We start from the raw sequence: 26026 nt of genomic DNA, 5'->3' as shown, positions 1-26026 counted from the left end.
ATCTATCTATTATATACTAAAAGTCTATTAAACTTTCTACAAACGCTCTTGAATCGCCATGTGGTACTCCTATAAACGCTTTTATATCGCCACATAGCAGTCTCTAATTTTACCGTTGATTTTTACTTAAATTGGTGGGTCCAATATTCCAGACCATTAGATTAGATCTATTATTAAAAAAAGTAACACCTTCCTCCTGTATTTGTATACATGACAAATGGAGTATATTACTGTTCACCCGCAAGAAAGAAAAAACCGTACGTATGTACGATTGAAGAAAGTTACTAACTACTGTTCACCATAATAAAAAACATAAGCACGTACTTGCGATACTACATGTACCTTTAAAAAAATACGTACGTACACGATAACGATCTAAAAATTTCTACAATTTAAAAGATACAATATATTACTCTACAATTTACGCAGATAAACTAGATCTATAATAAAAATTTAAAATATCCAATTAACACTCTTTAAATGTTCTACCCTTTATTATTTTAAAATTATATATCTAATTTATGATATTATATTTGTTTAACTAAATAAACTATTAATGTCTATGGTACTAACTACATCGCACATGTGAAAATGACATGCAATATCTTTAAATAATTTTACATCATATTTTAGTTTAGGGTGTCAGATATCACAACGAATATACAAAGCTAATTTAAATCTACATATGTAAAAAATAAAAACAACATAATTTAGTTTTCTAAGTATATATGGTTTAATTTTAATTTGTCAAAAAATCATTTTTTTAAAGATTATTTGATTCGTATTTGAGAGGTGAGAGGACAAATGTTACATAGGTGTGAAAAAAGCCTGCGCAGATGCGCGGGTAGCTAAAATAAATCATATGTTATCATATATATTTTAAGAACCATAGAAGAAATATTTATACTGTGAAATAAACCATAGAGTTTGATATACTAAATGACAATGTCTATTATATTCAAACAAAATTCGCATTGTCCCGGTTATATGTGAACTCGCATATCACCATCGTTATTTATTCTATTTATGTTTAACTATTAATCTGTCATGATATTTGTGAAAATATAAAGAATAATATAGTGCTTTGGAGATTATCTTGGTAGTTTGTTTTTTAAAAAAAATGACTTTGTCCTGGTTACATATAAAATCTCACATTGTTTTGGGACAAAATTTGACTCCTCGGATTTATGTGACTAAGGAAGTATAAGCAACATAAGTCTATCTTTAATTAAATAAATTAGTATATTAGCTGGATTTGTAATGGAAAATATATTTCATTAATATACCATAAAATCCATAAAGTCATATAAATATACAAGAAAAACTATTACTAAAATTTGGAAACTGATATGCTAAATATTCCCAAAAAAAAAAGAATCACACATATGAACCAACTCCATAATTATCACACAATTTTTTATCATAAATTTATGGTTGTATGGTTTGAAGTAATTTTAGTACAGAGTTTATATGTTGCAAGAATAATTACAAGAAACTCATAACCAATGTTCAAACCACTTATTAGCCAAAACATGTTTAAAGTAGAGTCAAAGAATATTTTAACAATATCATCATAACATAAACAATCGTAATAAAAATTAAAGCAACATTAAACAAGGTGCCCGCGTATATAGGTGGGCTACCTTCCTAGTTCAAATTAAATGAAGGTGAAATATTTTTGCAGCGATCCAAGTCTCTAATAATTTATGCTTTCTTAGAAGGGTTAATTGGATCCATGTCATTACAAATGTGGCAAATAAAAAAAATGCCACTACTATTTATGAAATCGAGTCAATGCCAGTGTACTCAACGGTGGTTGGGCAGCATGGCGCCGGAGGGGAGCAGCACGGCGGCGGATGGGGAAGGAGCGGCGAGACGACGAGCTCTTCCACCAGAGGAGTGCAGCACGGCGACGGATGGGGAAGGAGCGCCCGCACCCGCCTCCAAGACCGTCCTCGGCGGCAATAGCGGCTGCGTCCGCGCCGTCGTTGGCGGCGGCCATGCCCGCTCCCCGTGACCGTCCTCGCCGGCAGCCGCCACATCCTCGGAGGATGAAGCCTTGCCCTCGCCGTGCCAACGTGAGAGAGGAGGATGATGACGTGAGAGAGAACAACGGAAATAGTAAGGGGTGGCATGGATCCAATTAACCCTTCTTGAAAAATTCCTGAATTAACCACACTCTCTTATACAGTACTGTGCTGTAAGCCTGTACCAGTATATGTTTGCACAAAAATTCGAGCCACTTGGTAACTAAAACGCCGCAGCTCCTGCGAGCATCCTGAGTAACCTGGCGGCGTCGAGCCCGTCATCCACACCCTCAATGTGATCATAGCTGCTCTTGATCATCTCATCCTGTTCTTCATCTTCCTCTTCCTCTTCATCTTCGTCTGCGGCGGCGGCAGGGAAGCAGTGTGCGGGCGCCTGCCACTGGGAATCGTCCTCCAGGGTCACGCCGACCTCGAAGCTCATCACGAATTGCTGTATCCCTGTCTCTGCATGTGATGTGAGCCACCCCAAATGCAGCAATGCATTGTATTAGTTATTAATTAGTTAATTGCGTGTTTCAGAGAATTGTGCAGGTAGAACTATCTGTTGCTGACCAGATTGATTACCAGATAAAGAACCTGCTGAGGCGAGTGGGAACTGGGAAGTGAAGTATATATATATGGGGCTCAAAATGGATGGAGCTTCAGGTCAAGGAGGCTGCGATGCTGAAAACATCGCCGGACCATCGTAGTGCTAAATGCTAATACCTTGTGATAGATGGCTGTAGTGGGTCTTCTAGTCAGGTCGAGTTCTCTAGATAATGTGTTTTGTTCTCCTACGGTTGGATGTTGCCTGTAAGGGTAACAATTTAGAGAAGTTAAGGCTGTTTTTTTTATACCATCTCCTAGACAGGGTAATACCTGAAGAGGGAGAGTGTCTTAGAATAATTGGGCTAGGCCCAATTTATTCTATTAAATCTCAAAGGCCCATAATAAATGTTAAGGATAATAATACCACCTCAGGATTTAAGCGAGAAATATCTCAACCTAAATAGAGAGTTATTAGAGGCTCCCTGTTGACCAGTTGAGGTGGGGGTCGGAATGCCACACGCGCGCGCGCGCCGGGGCGTGGGCGTGGGCGTGGCTAGGCTGGCTGGCGACGTGCGTCACGTCGCTATCCTTTTGCAGCCACTAACCCACGTTCCCACGATTCCCTCCGCAACAGCGCGTCCACGTTCTTTCTCCTGATAGATAAGGAGGCCGCGAGTCCGATCCGTCTTGTTCGCTTCTTTCCCGGTGTTAGTTTCTCCTTCTCCGCGCCTGAGTTGCTCTCGCTTCCCCGCTTCTGATCTCTTGCGCGCACGAGAGATTGGAAGAAGCAGTGCCTCCGAAACCACACCTTTGCCTGAGATCTGCACCGGATAGGCGGGTGATCAGGTTTTTGGGGAGTGCCTAGGCGGGTGATCAGGTTTTTGGGGAGTGCCTCCTGCACGACTGCTCTGCTCATCGCCATGTCTGGAGTTGCTGCCGCCGCTACTGGCGGAGGTGGTACGCCGCCGCCGACAGGAGCTGGTGGTACGCCGCCGCCGACAGGAGCTGGATCCGGAGCTGGTGCGCCAGGAGGAGGTGCCGTGAACGACTACAACAACGGAGGCAATTCTGCCTCACCATCCAGCGGAGGGCCATTCTCGGGATATAATCTTCTCCTCCTCCTGCTACTGCTGTTAGCGCTATTCCTGTTCCCATTGTTAGCGCTATACTGTGTGCGCTATGTTCTTATTCCTGTTCTACATGATGCCTCTAGCATGTTATCGCGTTACTGGTATGTTCCTGTTTCTGACATTCATGATGCGCATAGTATGCTACTGGTTATGTTAAGATCACCCTACACTGCTTATGCCATGATCATTGTTTCATTTTCTTGGATTAAAATATACCGATTAATGACTATATTTCCAACAATCCAAAAACCTGATAGGTCATTTTCGGTAGTTGGCTTTGCTGCTGCACTGAAACCACATGCTTTTGATAGTTCAAACTATAAGAGATGGAAAGCACGTGCACTATTGTGGTTGACAGCGATGCAGTGCTTCTATGTTTCACGGGGCAAACGAACTGAACCACCTCTCTCTCCTGAGGAAGAGGCTAAGTTCGAGGCTTCGGATTGCCTGTTCCGTGGAGCATTGATCAGTGTACTCGCTGACAACATAGTGGACGTGTACATGCACATGCCTTCTGGGAAGGACATGTGGGATGCACTTGAGGCTAAGTTCGGAGTTTCTGACGCTGGCAGTGAGCTGTATGTCATGGAGCAGTTCTATGACTACAAGATGGTCGATGACCGTTCTGTAGTAGAACAAGCTCATGAGATTCAGATGCTGGCTAAGGAACTTGAGAACAACAACTGTGAGTTGCCAGACAAGTTTGTGGCGGGTGGCATTATTGCCAAACTACCACCTTCTTGGTCGGACTTTGCCACTTCTCTAAAGCACAAGAGACAAGAGTTCAGTGTTCCTGATCTCATTGGCTCTTTGGGTGTTGAGGAGAAGGCGAGGGCAAAGGACGTGCGGGGCAAAAAGGTTGAGGGAGGTTCTAGTGCCAATATGGTACAGAAGAAGAACCCTCATGCATCCCACAACAACAAGAAAGTCAAGCCTGATGTCAAACCCAAGGCTGCAACCAATTTTAAGAAGAAAGGCAAGGGAAAGACAAAAGGAGACTGCTTTGTGTGTGGCAAGTCTGGGCATTGGGCCAAGGACTGTCCTGAGCGCAAAGACAGGAAGTCTGCCAACATGATCATTAGCGAGGGCGGAGGAACATCGGGGTACGGTAAAATATTACCTACAGTTCTCTCTGTTTTTCATTCACCTGATTGGTGGGTGGATACTGGTGCTAATATTCATGTATGTGCTGACATTTCTCTATTTTCTTCTTATCAGGTCGGGAGAGGTTCCTCCTTGTTGATGGGAAACGGTTCGCTTGCGGCTATTCATGGTGTTGGTACGGTCAATCTGAAGTTTACTTCGGGAAAGACCGTGCAGCTGAAAAACGTACAGCATGTCCCTTCAATAAAGAAGAATCTAGTTAGCGGCTCTCTATTGTGTAGAGAAGGTTTTAGACTTGTGTTTGAGTCCAATAAATGTGTCGTATCTAAATATGGGACTTTTGTTGGAAAAGGTTATGACAGCGGAGGCTTGTTCCGCTTTTCTTTGAATGACATGTGTAATAATCATAATGCTGTGAACCATATTAGCGAGAATGATGAGTCTAATGTGTGGCATTCGCGACTCTGTCATGTGAATTTCGGTTGCATGACGCGCTTAGCTAACATGAGTTTAATTCCAAAATTCACTTTGGTCAAAGGTTCCAAGTGCCACACTTGTGTTCAATCGAAACAACCTCGCAAGTCTCACAAGGCATCTGAGGCGAGGAATTTGGCACCTCTAGAACTTGTTCATTCCGATTTGTGCGAAATGAACGGCGTGTTGACTAAAGGGGGAAAGAAATATTTCATAACACTGATAGATGATTGCACTAGATTTTGCTATGTGTATCTATTGAAAACAAAGGATGAGGCATTGCATTACATTAAAATCTATAAAGCTGAGGTAGAAAACCAACTTGAAAGGAAAATCAAACGGTTGAGGTCTGATAGAGGTGGGGAGTATTTTTCCAATGAGTTTGCATCCTTTTGCGAAGAGTTTGGAATTATTCATGAGATGACGCCTCCCTATTCACCCCAATCAAATGGGGTGGCCGAAAGAAAGAACCGTACTCTAACTGAGATGGTGAATGCCATGTTAGACACTGCGGGGCTTTCCAAGGAATGGTGGGGTGAGGCAGTTTTGACTGCGTGTCATGTCCTGAATAAAATTCCAATGAAGCATAAGGAAGTAACACCATTCGAGGAATGGGAAAGGAAGAAATTAAATCTCTCATACCTACGAACATGGGGCTGTTTGGCCAAGGTAAATGTACCTATAGCCAAAAAGCGGAAACTTGGACCAAAAACTGTTGATTGTGTGTTTCTTGGTTATGCTATCCACAGTGTGGGTTATAGATTCTTAATAGTAAACTCTGACATGCATGCTGGTACAATTCTTGAGACCAGAGATGCTACATTCTTTGAGAATGAATTTTCTATGAAATATACACCTAGCACTTCTAGTAAAGAAACTGTCATGCCCCATGAGCACTTTGCACCGATAGAACACAATGATCAAACGCCTGAGGAAAATCCTGAGGAGGACAACATTGTAGATACTCGCAGGAGTAAGAGACAAAGGGTTGCAAAATCCTTTGGAGATGACTACATTGTATACCTCGTGGATGACACCCCAAGAACCATAGAAGAGGCATATTCATCTCCTGACGCTGACTACTGGAAGGAAGCAGTACGCAGTGAAATGGACTCGATTATGTCTAATGGTACTTGGGAATTCGTTGAGCGTCCATATGGGTGCAAGCCCGTAGGATGCAAATGGGTTTTCAAGAAAAAGCTTAGGCCTGATGGCACAATCGAAAAGTACAAGGCAAGGCTTGTGGCCAAGGGTTATACCCAAAAGGAAGGCGAGGACTTCTTCGACACATACTCACCAGTTGCTCGCTTGACCACGATTCGAGTACTACTTGCTCTGGCAGCCTCTCATGGTCTTCTCGTCCATCAGATGGACGTTAAGACAGCTTTCCTAAACGGAGAGCTGGAGGAGGAGATCTATATGGATCAACCAGACGGGTATGTACTAGAAGGTCAGGAGGGAATGGTGTGTAAACTATTGAAATCCTTGTATGGCCTCAAGCAAGCACCTAAGCAATGGCATGAGAAGTTTGACACCACGCTTACATCTGCAGGCTTTGTTGTGAACGAAGCTGACAAATGTGTATACTATCGCTATGGTGGGGGAGAAGGGGTGATCTTGTGCTTATATGTCGATGACATACTGATCTTTGGGACCAGTCTTAATGTGATTGAGGAGGTCAAAGACTATCTTTCCAAGAGTTTTGAAATGAAGGATTTGGGAGAGGCTGATGTTATTCTTAACATCAAACTTCAAAGAGGAGATGAGGGTGGGATTACACTTGTGCAATCCCACTATGTGGACAAGGTTTTGAGTCGCTTTGGATATAGTGACTGCAAGCCAGCTCCTACTCCTTATGATCCCAGCGTGCTATTAAGGAAAAACCGAAGAATAGCAAGGGATCAACTGAGATACTCTCAAATCATTGGTTCATTGATGTACTTGGCTAGCGCAACGAGGCCTGACATCTCATTTGCTGTAAGCAAGCTGAGCCGGTTTGTCTCAAATCCGGAAGATGATCATTGGCAGGCTCTGGAAAGAGTAATGCGCTATCTAAAGGGCACTATGAGCTATGGAATTCACTATACCGGGTATCCAAAAGTACTAGAAGGGTATAGTGACTCAAACTGGATATCTGATGCTGATGAGATAAAAGCCACAAGTGGATATGTGTTCACACTTGGAGGTGGCGCTGTTTCCTGGAAGTCTTGCAAGCAGACCATCTTAACGAGGTCAACAATGGAAGCAGAACTTACAGCACTAGATACTGCGACAGTTGAGGCCGAGTGGCTTCGTGAACTCCTGATGGATTTGCCGGTGGTTGAAAAACCAGTGCCAGCTATCCTAATGAACTGCGATAATCAAACAGTGATTATTAAAGTGAACAGTTCAAAGGACAACATGAAGTCATCTAGACACATCAAGAGAAGACTGAAATCTGTCAGAAAGCAGAAAAACTCCGAAGTGATAGCATTGGACTATGTCCAAACGGCTAGAAATCTGGCAGATCAGTTTACCAAGGGGCTACCACGTAATGTGATAGACAGTGCATCGAGGGAAATGGGCTTGATACCCACCTAAGGTTGCATAATAGTGGAAACCTGTCCATTGTGATCGGAGATCCCGTGAATTTGGATGGTGAAACAAACTATTGTGTGACTGAGAGAAGAGACCCTTGAAAAGGGCTCATTTTCATGATGTGCTTCTCTTCTTTCCTGCATGGTAGGATGGCTTATGTCTTAATGTGATCCGAGTGGCTTTTCCAAGCAGAGATGTTGACCTACAGAACATCTCAGAAGGAACACACCTATATGAGTTCGACTGCTAGTCACAGTCTATGAGGTTTGGGCAATCTCTAGATACTCATGAAAGGCCTGGAGTTTGACTTATATGCTCCAAACAGAGGGGATGCGAACGGCAGCCCAGTACCAGTCAAGGTTCTGAGTGAAACCTGATCACACAAAACTTACAATTCAAGGCATAGTCCATTGTTCAGTTGTGGTCTGATGTAGCTCATTTCCTAGGTGGAAGTTCAACTTAACAGGCTCCACCAAAACCCTGGTATATCAAACAGGCACAACATTGAGAACATTTTTATGAGCCTTGAAATTTGGTGGGGATTGTTAGAATAATTGGGCTAGGCCCAATTTATTCTATTAAATCTCAAAGGCCCATAATAAATGTTAAGGATAATAATACCACCTCAGGATTTAAGCGAGAAATATCTCAACCTAAATAGGGAGTTATTAGAGGCTCCCTGTTGACCAGTTGAGGTGGGGGTCGGAATGCCACACGCGCGCGCGCGCGCCGGGCCGGGCCGGGGCATGGGCGTGGGCGTGGGCGTGGGCGTGGGCGTGGGCGGGGCGTGGCTGGCTGGCTGGCTGGCGGCGTGCGTGCGTCACGTCGCTATCCTTTTGCAGCCACTAACCCACGTTCCCACGATTCCCTCCGCAACAGCGCGTCCACGTTCTTTCTCCTGATAGATAAGGAGGCCGCGAGTCCGATCCGTCTTCTTCGCTTCTTTCCCGGTGTTAGTTTCTCCTTCTCCGCGCCTGAGTTGCTCTCGCTTCCCCGCTTCTGATCTCTTGCGCGCACGAGAGATTGGAAGAAGCAGTGCCTCCGAAACCACACCTTTGCCTGAGATCTGCACCGGGTAGGCGGGTGATCAGGTTTTTGGGGAGTGCCTCCTGCACGACTGCTCTGCTCATCGCCATGTCTGGAGTTGCTGCCGCCGCTACTGGCGGAGGTGGTACGCCGCCGCCGACAGGAGCTGGTGGTACGCCGCCGCCGACAGAAGCTGGATCCGGAGCTGGTGCGCCAGGAGGAGGTGCCGTGAACGACTACAACAACGGAGGCAATTCTGCCTCACCATCCAGCGGAGGGCCATTCTCGGGGTATAATCTTCTCCTCCTCCTGCTACTGCTGTTAGCGCTATTCCTGTTCCCATTGTTAGCGCTATACTGTGTGCGCTATGTTCTTGTTCCTGTTCTACATGATGCCTCTAGCATGTTATCGCGTTACTGGTATGTTCCTGTTTCTGACATTCATGATGCGCATAGTATGCTACTGGTTATGTTAAGATCACCCTACACTGCTTATGCCATGATCATTGTTTCATTTTCTTGGATTAAAATATACCGATTAATGACTATATTTCCAACATTCCTGATGTTGCTGAAAATGTTTGAAGGTCTGAACAGCATGTAGTTTCTGATTTCTATTAATGAAAATGGGGGGAGCTTGACTCTCCTAGTTAAAAAAAGATTAATTACCGGAGTTCAATTAAAATTCATAAAAGATTTTTGGCTAGTAGTCTAATACTATCGCTCAATTTATGATTTCAGAAGGTTTATGGTCCTCGATATATTATCAAAGATAATAAAATTACTATTTACTTGCCACTTAATTAATCAACGGTGGTATTTGTACATCTCATCAAGTATTTGTCTAGAGAACGACAGGTACGTAGAAAGGATGGATGGATGGATCGATCATGAATGGATGAGTTACAGAATTCAGTTTTGGAAAGGAACTTTGCGTCAACAGATAACTGTAAGAATTCCCACCAGCCAAAATTTTAAATTTTGTTTGGATTTAGAAAAATTTTGTTTAAATTCAACAAAAATCTGTTCAAAATTTCAATTATTTTGTCCTATGTTCCGAAAGAGTGAACCCTGTTACTCACAAGATACAACTCCTACTCCCTACCTTGCATACAAAATTGAGAAAATTTTACCAAACACTCACTAAATACGATATATGAAAAATGAAGTTAAATTCATCGAAATCTTACTGTCGAGGAAGTTCCAGCGGACGGGGCGCCCGGTGGCGACCTCCTGGTAGTAGACGACGAACCCCAGCTTGTCCCACACGTCGCACTCGATCCCGCCGGTGCGCCACCGGCCGAGGTAGACGACGCCGCCGCCGTCGGCGAGCCAGCCCGGGCGGAGCACGCCGACGGGGAAGCGCTCGGTGCGGCAGGAGCGGGAGTCGAAGTAGAAGGTGGTGCCGTTGTCCCACTCGACGTCGTAGAGCGGGTCGTCGGCGGCGGCGAGCTGGTAGCGGATCAGGTTGAGGTTGCGCCGCCGCGACCAGTCGTAGTAGAGGTCGGCGACACGCAGCGGTGGCCCCGTCGACGCGGCGGAGTGGTTGGTCAGGTTCGTGAACAGCCTCGCGTGGAAGACGTCCGGCCACCGCGCCGGCTTCGGCTCCGGCGGCAGCGCGTTGCCCGTCGCCGTCGCCGTCGCCGTCGCGGCGGCAAGGAGGAAGAGGAGGAGGAGGAGGAGGGGTGGCCACCGGGTGGGCGCCATGGCCGTGCGTGCTTAATGGGCCTTGGGTTTGGTTGGTGGCGGCAACAAAAATCTTATCTGCGTGTGTCGCCTTTTGTGTTGGGTGGTGGTCAGTCACTTACTCACTTATGTACGATGTTTTGCTTACGATAGTTTTACGATCAAACTTTTCTTTAACGGCTGCATGTTTCGGTCCTATGCAACTATACAATACTGCATATCCTTTTCTTAATAGATAACACCATTAAAGTTTAAATAATATTTTTTATCATTTGTTTTATTTAAAGAAAAAAAATATGAATTACCCCCTAAACTATGACGACAATATGAATTACTCCCCTAACCATAAAACCGGATATTTTAAACCTTGAACTATCTGTACCGGATGAATAAGCCGCCTCGACCCAATCCAAAGTAGTTTTGTCCTAAGTAGCATACACGTGGCAATCGTGTCAGCATTTTTCTTTTTAAAAAATGGTGGGGCCCACCTATCATATACTCTCACCTGTCTCTTTCCCTCCTCTTCCTCTCAATCTCTCTCTCGGGCGCCCGTCAGGAGCGTGACCTGGTGGCTGGCGGCGGGCGCAGCGGGGGCATGGTGGGCAGTGGATGTGGCGGGGGCGCAGCCAGTGGGATCGAGCCTGCCCTCCACCTGGGGATGCGGAGGATGGTGCCGGCGGCGGGCGGTGATGGCTCGGGCAAGGGAGGCCGGCGATGGAGAAGGAGCCAGAGGAGGGTGCGGCGCACCGGCGTGGATGGCGCTAGCGGCGGACAGTCGACAACGATGGCCCGGCAAAGGTGGAGGCGAACCCCGTCGACGAAGGAGAAGCGGTGTCGGCGACGGCTTCTGGGATGCGTCGGTGGCAAGGAGATCCGGCGGGGGGGCGGGCGGGAGAGGAGGCGTCGGTGGCAGGGAGATCCGGTGGCGGGCGGCGGGAGAAGAGGCACCAGTGGAAGGGAGATCCATCATGCTCGCCGCCCGCAGTGGCCTTTCGGCCGCCCGCCCCCCACGTCCCTGCCATGGCCGCCGGCCGCCGCGCCCCATCACACCCGCCGCACGCCGCGCCCCCGCCACACCCGTCACCCTCCGCGCCCATCGCCGGTTGCTCCCGTATGATAGAGAGAGAAAGGAAGAGGGGAGAGAGAAGAGAGAGAGGAATAGGAAAAGAAGAGTATGATAGGTGGGTCCCATATTTTTTTAATATATAAAATGATGACTGGATTGCCACGTGTACGCCATGCAGAACAAAACTGCTCTGGATTGGGTCGAGGGGGATAATTTGTCCGGTATTAAAAGTTGAGGGTGAACGATGTGTGGTTTTCGAGTTTAGGTGGGTAATTCGGTCGGCCACGATAGTTCTAGGGCGGGGTAATTCGTACTTTTTCCTTATTTACATAATTAGTACAAATATGCTAAAGTATAAAAAGTCAAACATAAAATTTTCATTAATGATAAAACATATAAAAAATAAAATGGTATTTATATAATTTTTTAATACGACGAATGGTCAAATGCATGTTAAAAAATCAATAGTGTCATCTATTAAAAAATAAGTGAATATTTTATACACAGAAATTTTATACGTATTGAAACATCGTACGTACAAACTTTATACCTAGAAATTTTATAAATTGTGTACAATATACGTACGTATATAAACATGTAAATAAAATTATACATCGGTGTTTTACACTATATGCATTCAAACTATGTAGGTACAGATTAAAAACAAATTCAAAATGAATTAAAAGGTTTTTCGAAAAAAAACAAACTGGGCTGTGAGGCCCACGTGACTGACCTCGAGTCTAATTCGGCCTGCTCTATAAACATGAGAAAAGGCAATAAAACAGACAAGGATTTTCTACACCTAGGTGCCATGGCACCCATCATTTGCATGCAACTTAAATAGTTATAGAAAAATTTAATAACATCGATTGTGATGATATAAGTCTATACATAAACATGCAGGACTAAAATTAATCTATAACTAGAGAAACAAAAGTAATAAAATCAGACAGTGAATAGTACCCGTACAGCGCAGATAAAATTTGTTATTTTTGTTTTTTCATATGTGGATCGAATTTAAACTTGCATGTTTGTATAGTGTCTTATATTATCGTAGTCTATCTTATCAATTTTATAAAATTTTGATATAACCGTTTAAATTATATGCATACATCTAGGTGCCATGACACCTAGGTGTAGAAAATACTTTGAGTCGGTTTTTAAGTTCATTCGGTTTTAGTAATACATATTTGTGTTTGAGTTGGTTTTTAACTTTGTTCGCTTTTAGAAACACAGAAGAAGTTGTATAAAAATTATCTTTTAAAAAAATATAGCATGCTAACTTGATTAGACGTTCAGACTCCTAACTGCAGCTCATGATTTTGTAAGAAAAACTATCCAAGCGAATTCACGTAGTGAATTAGCTAAACCGTATAATAATATTATTATTAAAATAGAATCACCCGTTGCAACACACATGTTTTTTTTTAGTAAAATAAAAAACCTGATTATCAATCGAAGCCCAAAAAAAAAATGCAGCGCATTCGTGCGGGCCGAATTGAAAATGAAAACCAGACCTGATAATCCTTAGCAGTTAGCAATGGGGACTTGAGAGTAATCTGACGACGGTCAGCTACAATATGCATATGTCATAGCATGCTATATATAGTGGTAGGTCCCTTCAGATGTATAAGAATTAGTTATAGGAATTTTGGTAAAATTAGGTTGTTCCTTGGTTATTCGGCTCCTGGGATTACAATTTCTGATTGATTGTATATGGATTAAAGATGTTTGATCAACTTCTTTGAGTGACGACATGTAGAGAGGAAGTAAGATGGTAGAAACCGTGGACAATTCTTGTATAAATATATATATATTTAGAAACGTATCCTTTTAAATAGAAATTCGTTTCACTCACGTACGCAGCTCCCTGGCCCGTACGTGCCTCTCCTGATATCAGTGAAAAGAGAGATAATGGCATAATCAAGGCAATTTCTTTCAAAGAACAACGTAACTAAACGCCGTCAAATGCAAACTGTTCCAATACTCACATCAATCTCTTTCAAAATTCCTAGCTAATAATTAACAAGGAACTAGTGAGCAGATGATGAATTTTGACTCTACGAGAATTACAATGCTCAAACAAGTTTCGATCAATTAATTGGTGTTGTTGCCGTGTTGCATATATTATGCACTCTGGCAAAATTGCAAAGTTTCTCTTTTCTGCAGTCTTCATTTTTCCTTTTTTTTCTCCGCTAGCAGCTAGGCAATATTTTGAAACTTTGATCATATTTAAATACTTTGTTCGAAAAAATAGTACATGTTGATTTGTGTTGAAAAGTACTTTGATAATCGCATATATAATCTTATTAGATTTTAATAACTTACTGTAACATACAATTCTAGCATATCTGATTTAAAATGTACGTAAAATTATCTCAGTATAAGGGGGAGTACTATTGAGTATATGTATATGTACACGAAACATGCTTGTAATAAATATATGTATATATTGACAACGGAACCGATTATACGGTGCAAGGAGGAAAATATGTTGAACGACTTGGTACTTAATATATATATATATTCGCACCAGAGTACAAATGACATTAATATAAACTAATTAGACTGATCCCCTAGATTAGACCTAATTACAAAAAACTAAGAAAAAATTAGCTAGGCAGCATGCAGCCATATATGCACTCATATGTACTGGGGTATTATATCTAAGATCAAAATTCTAATCTTCTTCTTGATTGCACCTAATTAATAAGCATCCATCTAGCTTGTTGCTATCAATTACGTTGATGGTTCTGCAGAAGAAAAAAAAATAAAAACACAAATCAGAATACAGAACTCGTCGGAGATTCAGGATTGATGAATATAACATTATAACATGTCTTATTTTTTCCATAAAGAATTGTTAATTCATGTTTACCGGGAGATGGAGATGGAGCAGCAGCAGGAGTAGAAGCAGGCATCAACGGCGGCACTGGTCCCGCTGTCAAAATTAACACAGCATTGAGAAAAACGTTGGAAAAGTAGAACACACCTAATTAAAAAGATATACTAGCTCCGTTTTTTAAATAGAGGACGCCGTTGACTTTTTCTCACATGTTTGACCATTCGTCTTATTCAAAAAATTTACATAATTATAATTTATTTTGTTATGAGTTGTTTTATCACTCATGGTACTTTAAGTATGATTTATATCTTATACATTTGTATAAATTTTTTGAATAAGACGAATGGTCAAACATATGAGAAAAAGTCAACGGCGTCATGTTTTAAAAAAAGAGGGAGTATATGCAAAATTCGCTAAACTACTGGCTAGAAAAGAGAGAGGAAACTAAGACTTACTGAAGCACTTGGTGAGAGCCTCAACAGGCGGGGCAACGCCGCAGGTGGCCGGAAGAGACATAATGCGCGTGAGATCGATCGGCGCCGGCATGAGCTTGCTGATGTTGCCGTTGATGCCGTGGCAGAGGCAGATGGGCGCCTTCTCCACGAGCGACTTGAATCCGTCGCAGCAGACGCTTGGGGGAGCCGGCACATCGGCCTTGGTGACGTACTCCATGCACGGCATCAGCGCCATCAACGACGACAAGCACTCCGTTGGCTGCTGTGGTGCGATAGGCGCTGCAGCCAGTGCGCTCTGGGAGCTAATGGGGATTCGTGCTGGTGCACCTGGTGATCCCGGTGTGATGGAGACTGACGGCAATGGTGGCAATGGTGGTAGCTCCGGGATTTGGATCGTCGGAAGTGTCGGCAGTTGTGGAAGCCCTGGGATTGTCGGAAGTTGTGGCAATGTCGGAAGCCCTGGGATTTGGATTGTTGGAAGTGGAGGCAGTTGTGGAAGGCTTGGGATTTGGATCGTTGGAAGTTGGGGCAACGGTGGGAGACCTGGGATTTGGATCGTCGGGAGTGGTTGCAATGGGGGCAGACCTGGCAATCCAACCAGCGAAGCTGATGGCTGGGTCACGTCGGCATTTGCGACGGTTGGCTTGAACACCTGGGCGTCCCTGACGGCTGCCGACGGCTGCAGCGAGGAGACGGCGAAGAGCGCGAAGAAGACGACGAGGAGGATGGTCTTGAAAGGCGCCATCTTCATCTGCTTGCGAAAGCTGCGTTTCGATCTGCACGTGGGTTGGTGTTCGTTGGTCCATGGCATACAGCTGGTTATATAGTGGTTACGGTTTGCAGATAAGAGAGTTTAAACACTTGTTGTAATGACACAGGTCTGTTTAATTACCTTTCAAGTATATACGTCGATCTCTCACGTGTGGATTAATTAGCAAGTATATACATCTTTATATCTGCATTATTATCCGGTTATCTCAGTCTTAACGCGCACTGTTTCTCTCTGATATGTCTAAAATTTTCAGTTTGACAGAGATTGGAGACTTCAATCCATTAACTAAAAATATGCCTGGGTTAAGCTACATTATATGTGGTTGATGGAAGCAGACCCTCTAACTTAACTGCACATACAGTTAAGTCATTGACATGTGCAGTTAAGTTAGAGGGTCCCTTTCCATGGTTGATCGCAGAACGATGGCTCTTCATTACATTGCTAGGACTTTATTTGGTCGTGTTCACATACATACGTTGTCAGCCAGGTCTTCAGGTATTATGTTTGTAATAATTAAGCAGTTGGATTTTTAGTAAACTCTTTTTATCAACGGATGGCGTTGTGAATTTTGGGTAAGGTGTAAGGCTCTCAGCACTCTTAGATTTTGTATGTACTAGATCCTGGGGCGCGCCTTTGCGCGCCGCCTGAAGGGCCAGCGAAGCAACGAAGCAGGAAATTAGTGGTGATGCTATGATGGGAAAGGAGCTTTTTTTTTTTGGGATAGTTGATTGTGGCGAGGGATGTACCGTACGTGTTATCCGTGATGGACTGACCAAAAAGAACAGTGTGTGGCATGGTCTCCAGGCAAGCAGCTGGATCAGGTGAAGGCAAAGAACACGGTCAACAGATCTGAAGAAAACGACTCAGAGGAGCATACTGTAAATATGTCTACCAGCACGGACGTATATAAACAGGAACAATTTAGATTAGCTCATTCGTGCATATTAATAGTATCCTAATCAGTAAGCTATCTTGCATGATAAAAACAACAAATATCATACGATAGCTACAAAACAATGGGCAGTTCACTATCAACGTTCAGCATTCATATTCAAACCTCAGTTTGTTATTCATCAGTTTGCTAAATAAGGATAGAAGCTTATACTTTGGAAGAGTGTCTCCCGGCTTATCCAATAATAATGCTCATTGTATAGGGGCATAAATGGCCAGAGAATACAAATCTTTTCCCATAAGGGCAGATAATATTCAATAAAAAACTATTGAAATAATTCATTAACAGAAAAGTCAGATGCTACAAAGCCACAAATATTCTGCCAGTTCAACTACACGTTGTTTCTAAGAGAAAGTTCAATAGTATAGCTAACTACTAGCTCCAATTTATCTATAACCAATCTAATAGCTCATTCATACAATAGTTACATACTACACTATTAATACTTGGTCCCACCTGTCATACACACACTGTGTCTTGGAGTCCGTGCTACAGCTGGCTACAAATCTGTAGTCCGCTGCCCTTCTCTCTCCTCATTTATCTCCTTAAAATATATTTGCAGCTGGCTTATAGCCCGCTATTGTACCTGCTCTAAATATCTCCAATAGTTATTGAATCTATCACCTGCTCTGCTGAGAAGTAAAAAAAAAAAAGCTGACCATCTAATGTACAGATCACTTGGAGTAGTTGACAGTCCTGATCCTAACCCTCATTGATGAGATGTAAATTTGTGAGCCACGATGACTTCATGTGAGGCATCGGTAGGTGATGATTGTGCTATTGATGTAGCAACATCCTCAAAACTGTTTCTTCGCATCTTAAAGGCACTGCAAACAATTTTGCTTATAGAAACTGGAAAGGGTTAGGGAATCATTTTGCTAGTTTCTTCTATTCCTGAAAACACTATAAACAATTTTGCTTGTGGAAACTGAACAGGGTTAGGGAATCATTTTGCTTGATGAGAAGAGCCTTGATGTTAACCAGGAATCAGAAAAATGGGCAATACCAGCAAAGACAAGGTGAAGCAGACATACCTCATTATTTCACCATACCCCTCTCCATAGGAAATCATGGAAGAGAAAGAGAGTAAAATACCCTGCAGTAAACACAAATTGCCAGGTAAGTGCATTTCAAAAATATAAAAGAATCTAGTCGGTTCAATGATCTACCTCAGGACAGTCCTAAGAATCACAAAACACAAAATGGAAGATGCATGTACATCGTAGCGTGTTATAAAACACATTGGATATCACTGCTTTTTCTGAAAAGTTCCTGGAAACTACACCAAGAATTGTGACTGATGAGAGAAAGCACACATGAAAAGAACCAATTCATCAACAGCGAATGCAAGGTGGCAAGCTTATCAGGTGACTGAATCAGATATCCAAGAGCTTTTCAAACGGATAAACTAAAAGCACTATTAAAATGGTACGTAATTTGCCATTTGAAATGCACCATATCTGCTATATCGCTATTTATGTAGCACTGCAAGCATATTTTTGCTATCAAAACCTATTTCACTGATTATATAGAAAAGGTACATAGGCATAATTTCTTCTATTTAGATGCTCAATTAGAAAAGAACACAGTAGTGCCGTGAAGAGATAATATATCTATTTCTAGTGAGTCTAGAGGTGTTACTGGTCCTGAAGAGATAACTGAGTAGTTCTTAATAATTCTCACAATTTAGAACCCAAGACCAAATTGTAGAACACATGCATTAATAGCTAGTTACCTGCATGAAAGCTAGTGTATATTGAATTGGTTTCCAATTAGAGTGTTGCCAATCATAAAAATCAGGCAAACCAAGTTATCATGTGTCAATGCTTGTGCCAAATTAAGAAAGCATGGACAATTAAATCCTGTGCGATAAAAGAAACTGATTCATACAAACAGGTGAAATAAATCAACTCACATGCATTGGTTGCATGAGTATCAAGATGATTGCATCCACAATCCAAACCTTAATTGGATGAATTGGTTCTTAATTAAGTTTATCTTAATTAAGTAAATGTAGGGCATAAAATAAATAACATAGAATTATTCTTAGCTTGAAAAGTTATATTGACATTCTGTCATAAATGCAACATGTAGAAACCTAAACATAGGTGCACCAAACCATCTCTCCCTGAAAGATGACTCTTTGACAACTATTGGTATGATATCCATCTAGATACCTCGAAGAAGATGGGGATGCCAAGAATAAACAATATACCTACATATAATATCTGAGCACCTACTACATAAAATGGAAGGGAAAAACACCAAGATCATAGGCAAGCCCAGATAACAGCCATCGCTTTGGCGACATTAATCATCCTACTTGAATTGAAAAAAAAAAGAGAAAGCATCAATTGTTTAGCGCCCAAGGATTAGACTAAAAGTGAGGCTCAAATTAGAGAAATTTTTTTTACTAAATGGGTTACTAATAATATAACAAAGCACTATTCTAGGTACATATATGCCAGCGCATACTCTGATCGTAAATTGGTTGTGTCAAAGAGCAGGGGTTAGCAGAGGAGGCAGAAAAGAAAGGATAAGGTGGACTATTTCCATTTAAGAATATATTGCCACTAATCTGCACCAGAAGAACTATTGCAGGTAGATATCTATGCACAACAATTAGCAAATTAAGGAACTGCAAGAATTATGCAAGGATGATTTTGTAATCAAAATGATATGAGAAGTAAATAGATGAGTGGTGCTGGAGAGGCAAGTCAGGCCATTGGTACCTATCTTTCCATGCTGAATTCTTCTTCGATTTAGAAATTCGTAATGGTTGGACACCTCTACCTGTCTTTCATCAAGGAATGCATCCTATATTCCCATTCTGATGTTCTGTAAAAAAATATACAGTTCCGATCATTTATTAGTGCATATACTATCTATGAAGCAAAGAGAGAGGGAGTAGGAGAGAGAGCAAGACGCTAAAAATGCAAATCGTTAGTTTTGTCATGTAGAGTACAGATAACACATCCTCTTTTGTACCGTTTGGTTGGTTATATTTTCTTGCATGTAAATTATTGTAATGTAATAAAAAAAACTATGCGTAACATAGCAGATTAGGTTGTCCTTCACAGCAATCAGCCAAGAAATTCCAAAGCAGAAACAAATATCTGCAACTGATGACAAAGAACAGCTATATATCCCCAACTGTATCTGAAGCGTGCTCTTTTGCAGACCTTAAAAACTAGGTACAGGATGCATAGCCACTTGCTTGAACTTTAGAGAAAAACAAATCCAGTTAAAAATAACCTAAAAATATGTAGGATTGGAGGAAGGGGAGATGATACCTGTGGAAGTTAGAAAGGGATTGATGGTGCTGGCGGCTGGAGCAGATGAAGGAAACGGATAGTACTTGTCGCTTGCGAGGCAGTGGAGCAGCTTGGGATGGACTTGGCAGCAATGAGTGAAGCGAAGGTCTTGGTGCTCGCTAGCAGCTTGCTCTGCGCGAAGATGACGTCCTTGAGTCGTTGGATCTTGAGCTGCGGCAATCATGTCCTTAGCCTGTAGGTCGAGCCGGCGCACCACATCCCCCGCCTACGGCGCTGGGTCCCAGAGCTCCACCACCCAACCTCCTCATTTGCCAGCCGCTTGCTCTACATAAATCAACCGCTCGCCGGAACGAAGAGGTTAGGTGAGGAGGGCATGCGGTAGCGGATGAGGCCTGCCTGGCGGCGGCGGCGGGGGCGCCTGTTGCTGGCCGATTTCCTCAATCGCGCCGGCAGTCGCGGCAGCCCCACCTCCTCGCGACCTGCTCGTCTCCATCTGCGCGTGCTCCAGAGCCTCCGCCGGCGTCGGCGTCCAGGCTTAGATGGGAGGGGCGGAGGACAGAGGTAGGGGAAGAGGAGCCGACGAGACTTGATAATGGTGGCGCGGAAGTCGAGTCGTGCGTTTGCGTACACACTTCGTCCTCTCGTTCTCCAAGCCGGAGTAGTAGCAGGAAGTTTCCCACGTTAGCTGATCGGTGGGGCCTACAGATATCAATTCATTGGGAAGTTGAACCTCCCAGCCGTGATTTGATTGGAGGCCAAGGAAATTTCTCACGAAACTACCTAAGGTGTAGCTGACGCCTGGGGCCTACACACGAGCGACCCAATTGGTCCATGTGGAAGAGGAGCAGTAATCACACGGACGAAAAAAATCAAACACCATATTTCTGTCGCTACAGTAATCCGACGTGGTACGCCCCGGAAGCCGCCCAGGGTGCCAACCTTTATAGGTTTCCTAAGGGCAACCATAATGTATGAAAAATATGATTTTAAGGTAATAATTGTACTTGTAAAGTGAGCCATATACATTGTGGAAAGTAGCATTAGCTTAAGGTGCACCTTATGCTTAAGTTTTACCACAAGCAAAAAGAAAATATATTTTCTCTCTCATTCACTTCATGAACAAAAGATGAAACAATTATTTTTCCATTCTATGTGGGCCATCTTGTGGCTAAATTCTAACCATAGCATTGTGGGTATGGCTATAACAATGGCTCACTATTCATAGGGTCCACCTTAAAATTAAATTACACCACAAACATTGAGGATACCCTAATGGGCTGTGTGAATCCAAGTTCTGGGTTTTAATCCATTAAAAATGTCTAATTATTAACTCATGTTTAAGCATAGAGTATAACTGTCCGAAATCTTGTGATAATTTTTTTAAGGAGTGTGTTATATCAATAACAACATAGTGAATTTCAATTTAGATTCTTTTTATGTACCAAATGTTTTAAACCTATCTTTCTCTCTCTTAAGTTGGACCTCCTTTTAATCAATAAATCCTATCTTATACTATATATAAAGTTATAACCCACTGACTCCTAAGACATAAATATGCCAAATCATCATGCACTAACAAGATGCCACATCATCATCCACTAACAATCATTAAATTCAAACATCATGTAAACATGCTATATTACCTATAATTTTATAATTTATTAAATTTAGAGAGCTTTTAAATGCAAGCATGTTAAATCATCATCCCACATAATTCACATAATATTCAATATATATCTTCATTATTTTATAATATGCTATGTATCTATATAGTTCATCCTCACTAGGCTGTGTTCACTGGATTAGGCTGTGAACCCATCTCCTGTGCACAGAAAACGGAGCGGTCCAGCATGTGATTAATTAAATATTAGCTAATTTTTTTCAAAAATGGATCAATATGATTTTTAAGTAACTTTTTAATAGAAACTGTTTAAAAAACACACCGTTTAGTAGTTTGGGAAACATACGAGCGGAAAACAAGATGGAGGGAGTTGGGAATTATGACTTACGAATAGAGCCTTAGTTAATGTTATTTCTCTCTTCTCCCATTAAGCCATATCACATCAATATTTTAGTGCTTAAATGATTAACCTATGGTCTAAATTATCTCTCTCCTTTTCTTCTCTAATTAAAACATATCACCTCAATTACTTTTAGCCTTTAGATGATTAATCTACAGTCTAAACTATCTCAATACTTTTCTTCTTTCATAAAGTCATATCACCTTACTTTTACATTTAAATCATCATTCTATATACTATTTAAATTTAAATTATCATAAACCATGTTAACTTATGTAATATTATGTTGTCTAGCTATCTTACATATTATTTTTACTTATTGTTATCATACTAAACTCTCGTAGCAATACGCGGGGTTTCACCTAGTTTCTTAAATGTGAAAGCCCCCTCCCCATCAAGTGTCGGTTAGACAAAATCCGACACGATGTGGTCTCCCACTTGCTCAGCCATGTGTTCTCTGATAGGGCAAGAACCGTCACTAATAAAACCTTCAGTGGCAAAATTTTTAAATTTTGGTCGGGGTTATTATTGACAGTTCTATTTATGAATTAGTGATAGTTTTGGATATGAATGTAATATTTTTATACAAACTCGGATTAAGAAAATATTTGTCTGAAAAATATAGCTCTTGATGTGTTGGAGCACTCCTACAACGGGGAAGTGAGGGACCCCTCCCCTTCCCCCCCCCCCCCTCCTTGAAGATTCGGCTAGGAAGCGGGTGCACGGTGACGAGGCGATATATCGCACGAATGAAAACAAGAGAGCTAAGATGTTTTAGACTTGTTTGGGCCGCTGAGAAGTGTAATACCCTACTCCTATATGTATGTAGACTATGGATCAAAAACATAGTCCCTGTTGCGGGCCACTGAGAAACGAACTGAGGTTTGCGTGGCGAAGCTGACCCCATCCTTGAGGGAGGGCAAAGTCCCAAGCAAGGGAGTATACCCTGGCAAAAAACCGCCACTGCGGTGGCCCGGCGGTGGTATCAATATCTTGAACGTCTTCACCACCACCATCGCCAATCTCATTCCTCAGGCTCGACCGTGTAGTCCTCGTTGTCATCCTCCACCTCGGAGTCCTTATCCGGAACAGTGGCGGTGGCTTTCAGTGCCCTATGCGTCTACACCTGGGAGAAAGCGGCGCCTTTGGTGACTGCGCGTTTTCGCTTCCGCGAATGGCCGACATCATCACCCATAGCAATCTCCTTCATGGGGTTTTCGCGCGGAGGGAGTTCGCTCTCAAAAATCTGATTCGCTCGCTCGTCAATCCGGCGAGCGATCATGACTCCATACTCCTTCAGGATGAGGTCCGCAATGAGCTTTTTCGCCTCCGCCTTAGCCCGCTCCAACGGCAAAACTACACCGAGCAAAGAGGAAGTGGTGAGACGTGAGCATGACAAACGAAGTATGAAATACGAGAAGCGAAGGAGACTTGCAGGCGCTTCCGATGAGGGGAAGGTTGCGAGCGAAGCCAAAAACTTTGCTCATGGGATTGAGCAAAACCCTCCAATCCCGCGCCAAGGGCGTTACCCAAGCATAATATATATTTATATAAAAGGTTATGCCTTATATTTTGGGATAGAGGAAGTATCATTTAATATTTTATTGGAGAGAGTTTGGTGTTTGTTCTATTACCTTTTCTTTTTCTTTTTCTTTTTCTTTTTATTTTTCTAGTAAGTTATTTATTTTTTTCGAACGGCCAAACAGGTTGCTTGGCGTTATATTAATAGAAGGAGATTAAGTACACATCAAAAGCTGAAGAAAAAAATGAAAAATTATACATTACTGAGTGCAAACAAGCTTGCACGTCAGACCACCTTGCGCCTCATGGCAACAATCTCGCAACATGCTTTGCGCCGGTCAAGCTCCAACAGCCCAACTCGTCCTGAACTTGGTTGATTATTTGATGGGTTGTCGCCTCCTTGCCCCTAAAGATTCTCGCATTTCTTTCTCTCCAGATTTCCCAATCTACTAGCAGTAAGACTGATTTGAGCCCTTTATGTTTTGTTGCTTCTGGATCGCTTGTTCCTTGTGTCCACCAATCCAGCAAATCCGTGCTAGTGCCCCACCTCTGGATGATGTGCCCTTGTCATAGCCAATGGAGCACGCCAAACCAAACTTGCTTCGAGACTGGGCATTCGAATAGCAGGTGGTTGATGGTTTCAAGGTTTCAAAAACATAACTGTCAAAAGTAGTTGTTTAGCCACCCCCCTGATTTGCAACCTATCTGCTGTCCATACCCGATTTTGAATTGCAAGCCAACTGAAGATCTTGCATTTCACCGGGGCCCATACCTCCCAAGTCAGCGTTGCTAACGGCGAGGTTGTTATTCCCTCAAATTGGAAAAGATAAGCAGATTTTGCGTTGTATTCCCCATTTGCCATCCATCTCCAGGTGATCGAATCCTCCACTCCTTCTGTCAATTGCGGGCATTCGAGTGCTAAGACCTCCCAGATCTTTATGTATTCAGAAAGAAGGGTGATGGTGAGGTTGTGACGGATGTCATTTATCCACCTTCCATGTTGTAGGGCATCCTGTACTGTGCGGTTTTTCCTCTTGGAATGCCTGTATAGGTTCGGCGCTAGACTCTTAAGCCTATGTCCGCCAATCCAGTTGGATTCCCAATAGTGCGCCTTTCACCCATCCCCAATGGTGACTTTAGTCGATGCTGCAAACAATTCCTTAACGAGCTCATCACATGGTGTTTCAGTTCCTATCCAAGGTTTATTTGGCGCCTTCCATTCATACCAAAGCCATCTCAGTCGCAAGGCTCTAGCAAATTTTTCCAGGTTGGGAACTCCAAGACCGCCATAATAGACAGGGGAACAAACCTTGGGCCAATTTATTTTGCATTTGCCCCCGTGCATTTCCTCATTACCAGCCCAAAGGAAACATCTTCTTGCTTTGTCGATTTCTTGAAAAAATTGTTTCGGCGGCTTCAACACCGTGAGGACATACGTAGGGATGGAGCTTAGCACCGAGTTAACCATAACCCGGCGCCCTCCTGTGTACAACAACAATGCCTTCCAACTTGATAGGCGGCCTTTGATCTTATCGTGCACCGGCTGGAGATGTACCTTGCGTAGGCGGCTAGGAGTGAGTGGTAACCCGAGATCAGTTAGTGGGAAACTGGCTTTTGATCCAGAGAAATTGCATAAAACATCATCAAGGTCAATTCCCTGGCATCGTATGGGAGCCACCAAGCTCTTATCCAAGTTGACATGTAGTCCTGTTGCCTTGCCAAAACCTCTAAGAATGCCAATGAGAACATCCACTTCATTTTGACATGGATTGAGAAAAACCGCCGCGTCATCCGCATACAAGGAGGTCTTGAATCTGGCATGGCAACTCCCAATGGTGGTTAACTGACCACTCTCTGTTGCTCGACTTAGAAGTTTCTGCAAGGAATCAATTGCCATAATGAAGAGATAGGGTGTCAGGGGGTCCCCTTGCCTCAAGCCTCGGTGATATGTGATGCTTTCCCCATGATCGCCATTTAAGGCAACTTTAGAAGTCGCTGAAGCAAATAGCAAACATATCCAATTTCTCCACCGATGGCCAAAGCCCATCTTTTGCATTACTTCTAACAAGTATTCCCACGAGACCAAATCGAAAGCACAAGCAATGTCAAGTTTGAAGAAAAGAGTGTGCTTCCTGTTTGCACTCAAGTTTCTCACAATATTCCGAACGTACAGGAAATTGTCCAGTAAGATACTTATTGATTGTGTTCCCAGTAGAAAAGGCCGGATAGACATGTAAACTATTTTTATTATCTTAAAAAATATATCTCGATACTTTGCCAAGTACTGTATGTAAAAAAGTCCATTTGCATTAAGGTTTTATAGATTTCTGCTGCCGAGATCAACGTACGTTATGTCAACCGAGCACGGCAAATAGTGGTGAGAGTGCAGCAAGAAAAATAGACATGTAAAAAACTAGACAATTAGATGCAAATGTACGTGCGGTATGGCTTTTCAATAGTGGGTTCTGATCGTGGTGTGACCTTTTTTTTTCTGTTTTCTGACTAACCTCCAACAGTAGACGTGCTATATCATTAGGAATCGTCGCC

General features: G+C 42.7%; 2 protein-coding genes and 1 non-coding gene across 3 annotated transcripts; all 3 read right to left on the bottom strand.

Moving 5' to 3' along the window:
* Positions 1-2136: 2136 nt before the first annotated feature.
* Positions 2137-10668, bottom strand: LOC4343212 (uncharacterized protein At4g14100). The gene is made up of 2 exons (XM_015790050.3): positions 10077-10668; positions 2137-2492 (listed from the first exon to the last, which is right to left on the bottom strand). The coding sequence occupies exons 1-2, from the start codon at positions 10591-10593 to the stop codon at positions 2251-2253; spliced, it is 759 nt and encodes a 252-aa protein (XP_015645536.1). The 5' UTR covers positions 10594-10668; the 3' UTR covers positions 2137-2250.
* Positions 10669-14130: 3462 nt separating this feature from the next.
* LOC136351101 (protein app1-like) lies at positions 14131-15759 on the bottom strand. Its single transcript, XM_066312735.1, has 3 exons — positions 14939-15759; positions 14517-14579; positions 14131-14391 (listed from the first exon to the last, which is right to left on the bottom strand). The coding sequence occupies exons 1-3, from the start codon at positions 15747-15749 to the stop codon at positions 14378-14380; spliced, it is 888 nt and encodes a 295-aa protein (XP_066168832.1). The 5' UTR covers positions 15750-15759; the 3' UTR covers positions 14131-14377.
* A 1156-nt stretch (positions 15760-16915) lies between these two features.
* Positions 16916-20567, bottom strand: LOC107278692 (uncharacterized). Its single transcript, XR_010742581.1, has 3 exons — positions 19956-20567; positions 19395-19500; positions 16916-17758 (listed from the first exon to the last, which is right to left on the bottom strand). It is a non-coding gene; the product is annotated as an uncharacterized protein (transcript).
* Positions 20568-26026: the final 5459 nt, after the last annotated feature.

The sequence above is a fragment of the Oryza sativa genome, chromosome 7, assembly GCF_034140825.1.
Source record: "Oryza sativa Japonica Group chromosome 7, ASM3414082v1".
Lineage (NCBI taxonomy): Eukaryota > Viridiplantae > Streptophyta > Magnoliopsida > Poales > Poaceae > Oryza > Oryza sativa.
The sequence above is the reverse complement of the archived record's forward strand: the minus strand, read 5'-3'. Positions and strand labels throughout refer to the sequence as shown.

Coding starts and splice junctions, on each gene's coding strand:
- LOC4343212 (XM_015790050.3), bottom strand. CDS start 10,593: ATGGCGCCCACCCGGTGGCCACCCCTCCTCCTCCTCCTCCTCTTCCTC. Junction 2,493..10,076: donor CCGCTGGAACTTCCTCGACA/GTAAGATTTCGA, acceptor CATCACATGCAG/AGACAGGGATACAGCAATTC.
- LOC136351101 (XM_066312735.1), bottom strand. CDS start 15,749: ATGCCATGGACCAACGAACACCAACCCACGTGCAGATCGAAACGCAGC. Junction 14,580..14,938: donor GGCTCTCACCAAGTGCTTCA/GTAAGTCTTAGT, acceptor TAATTTTGACAG/CGGGACCAGTGCCGCCGTTG.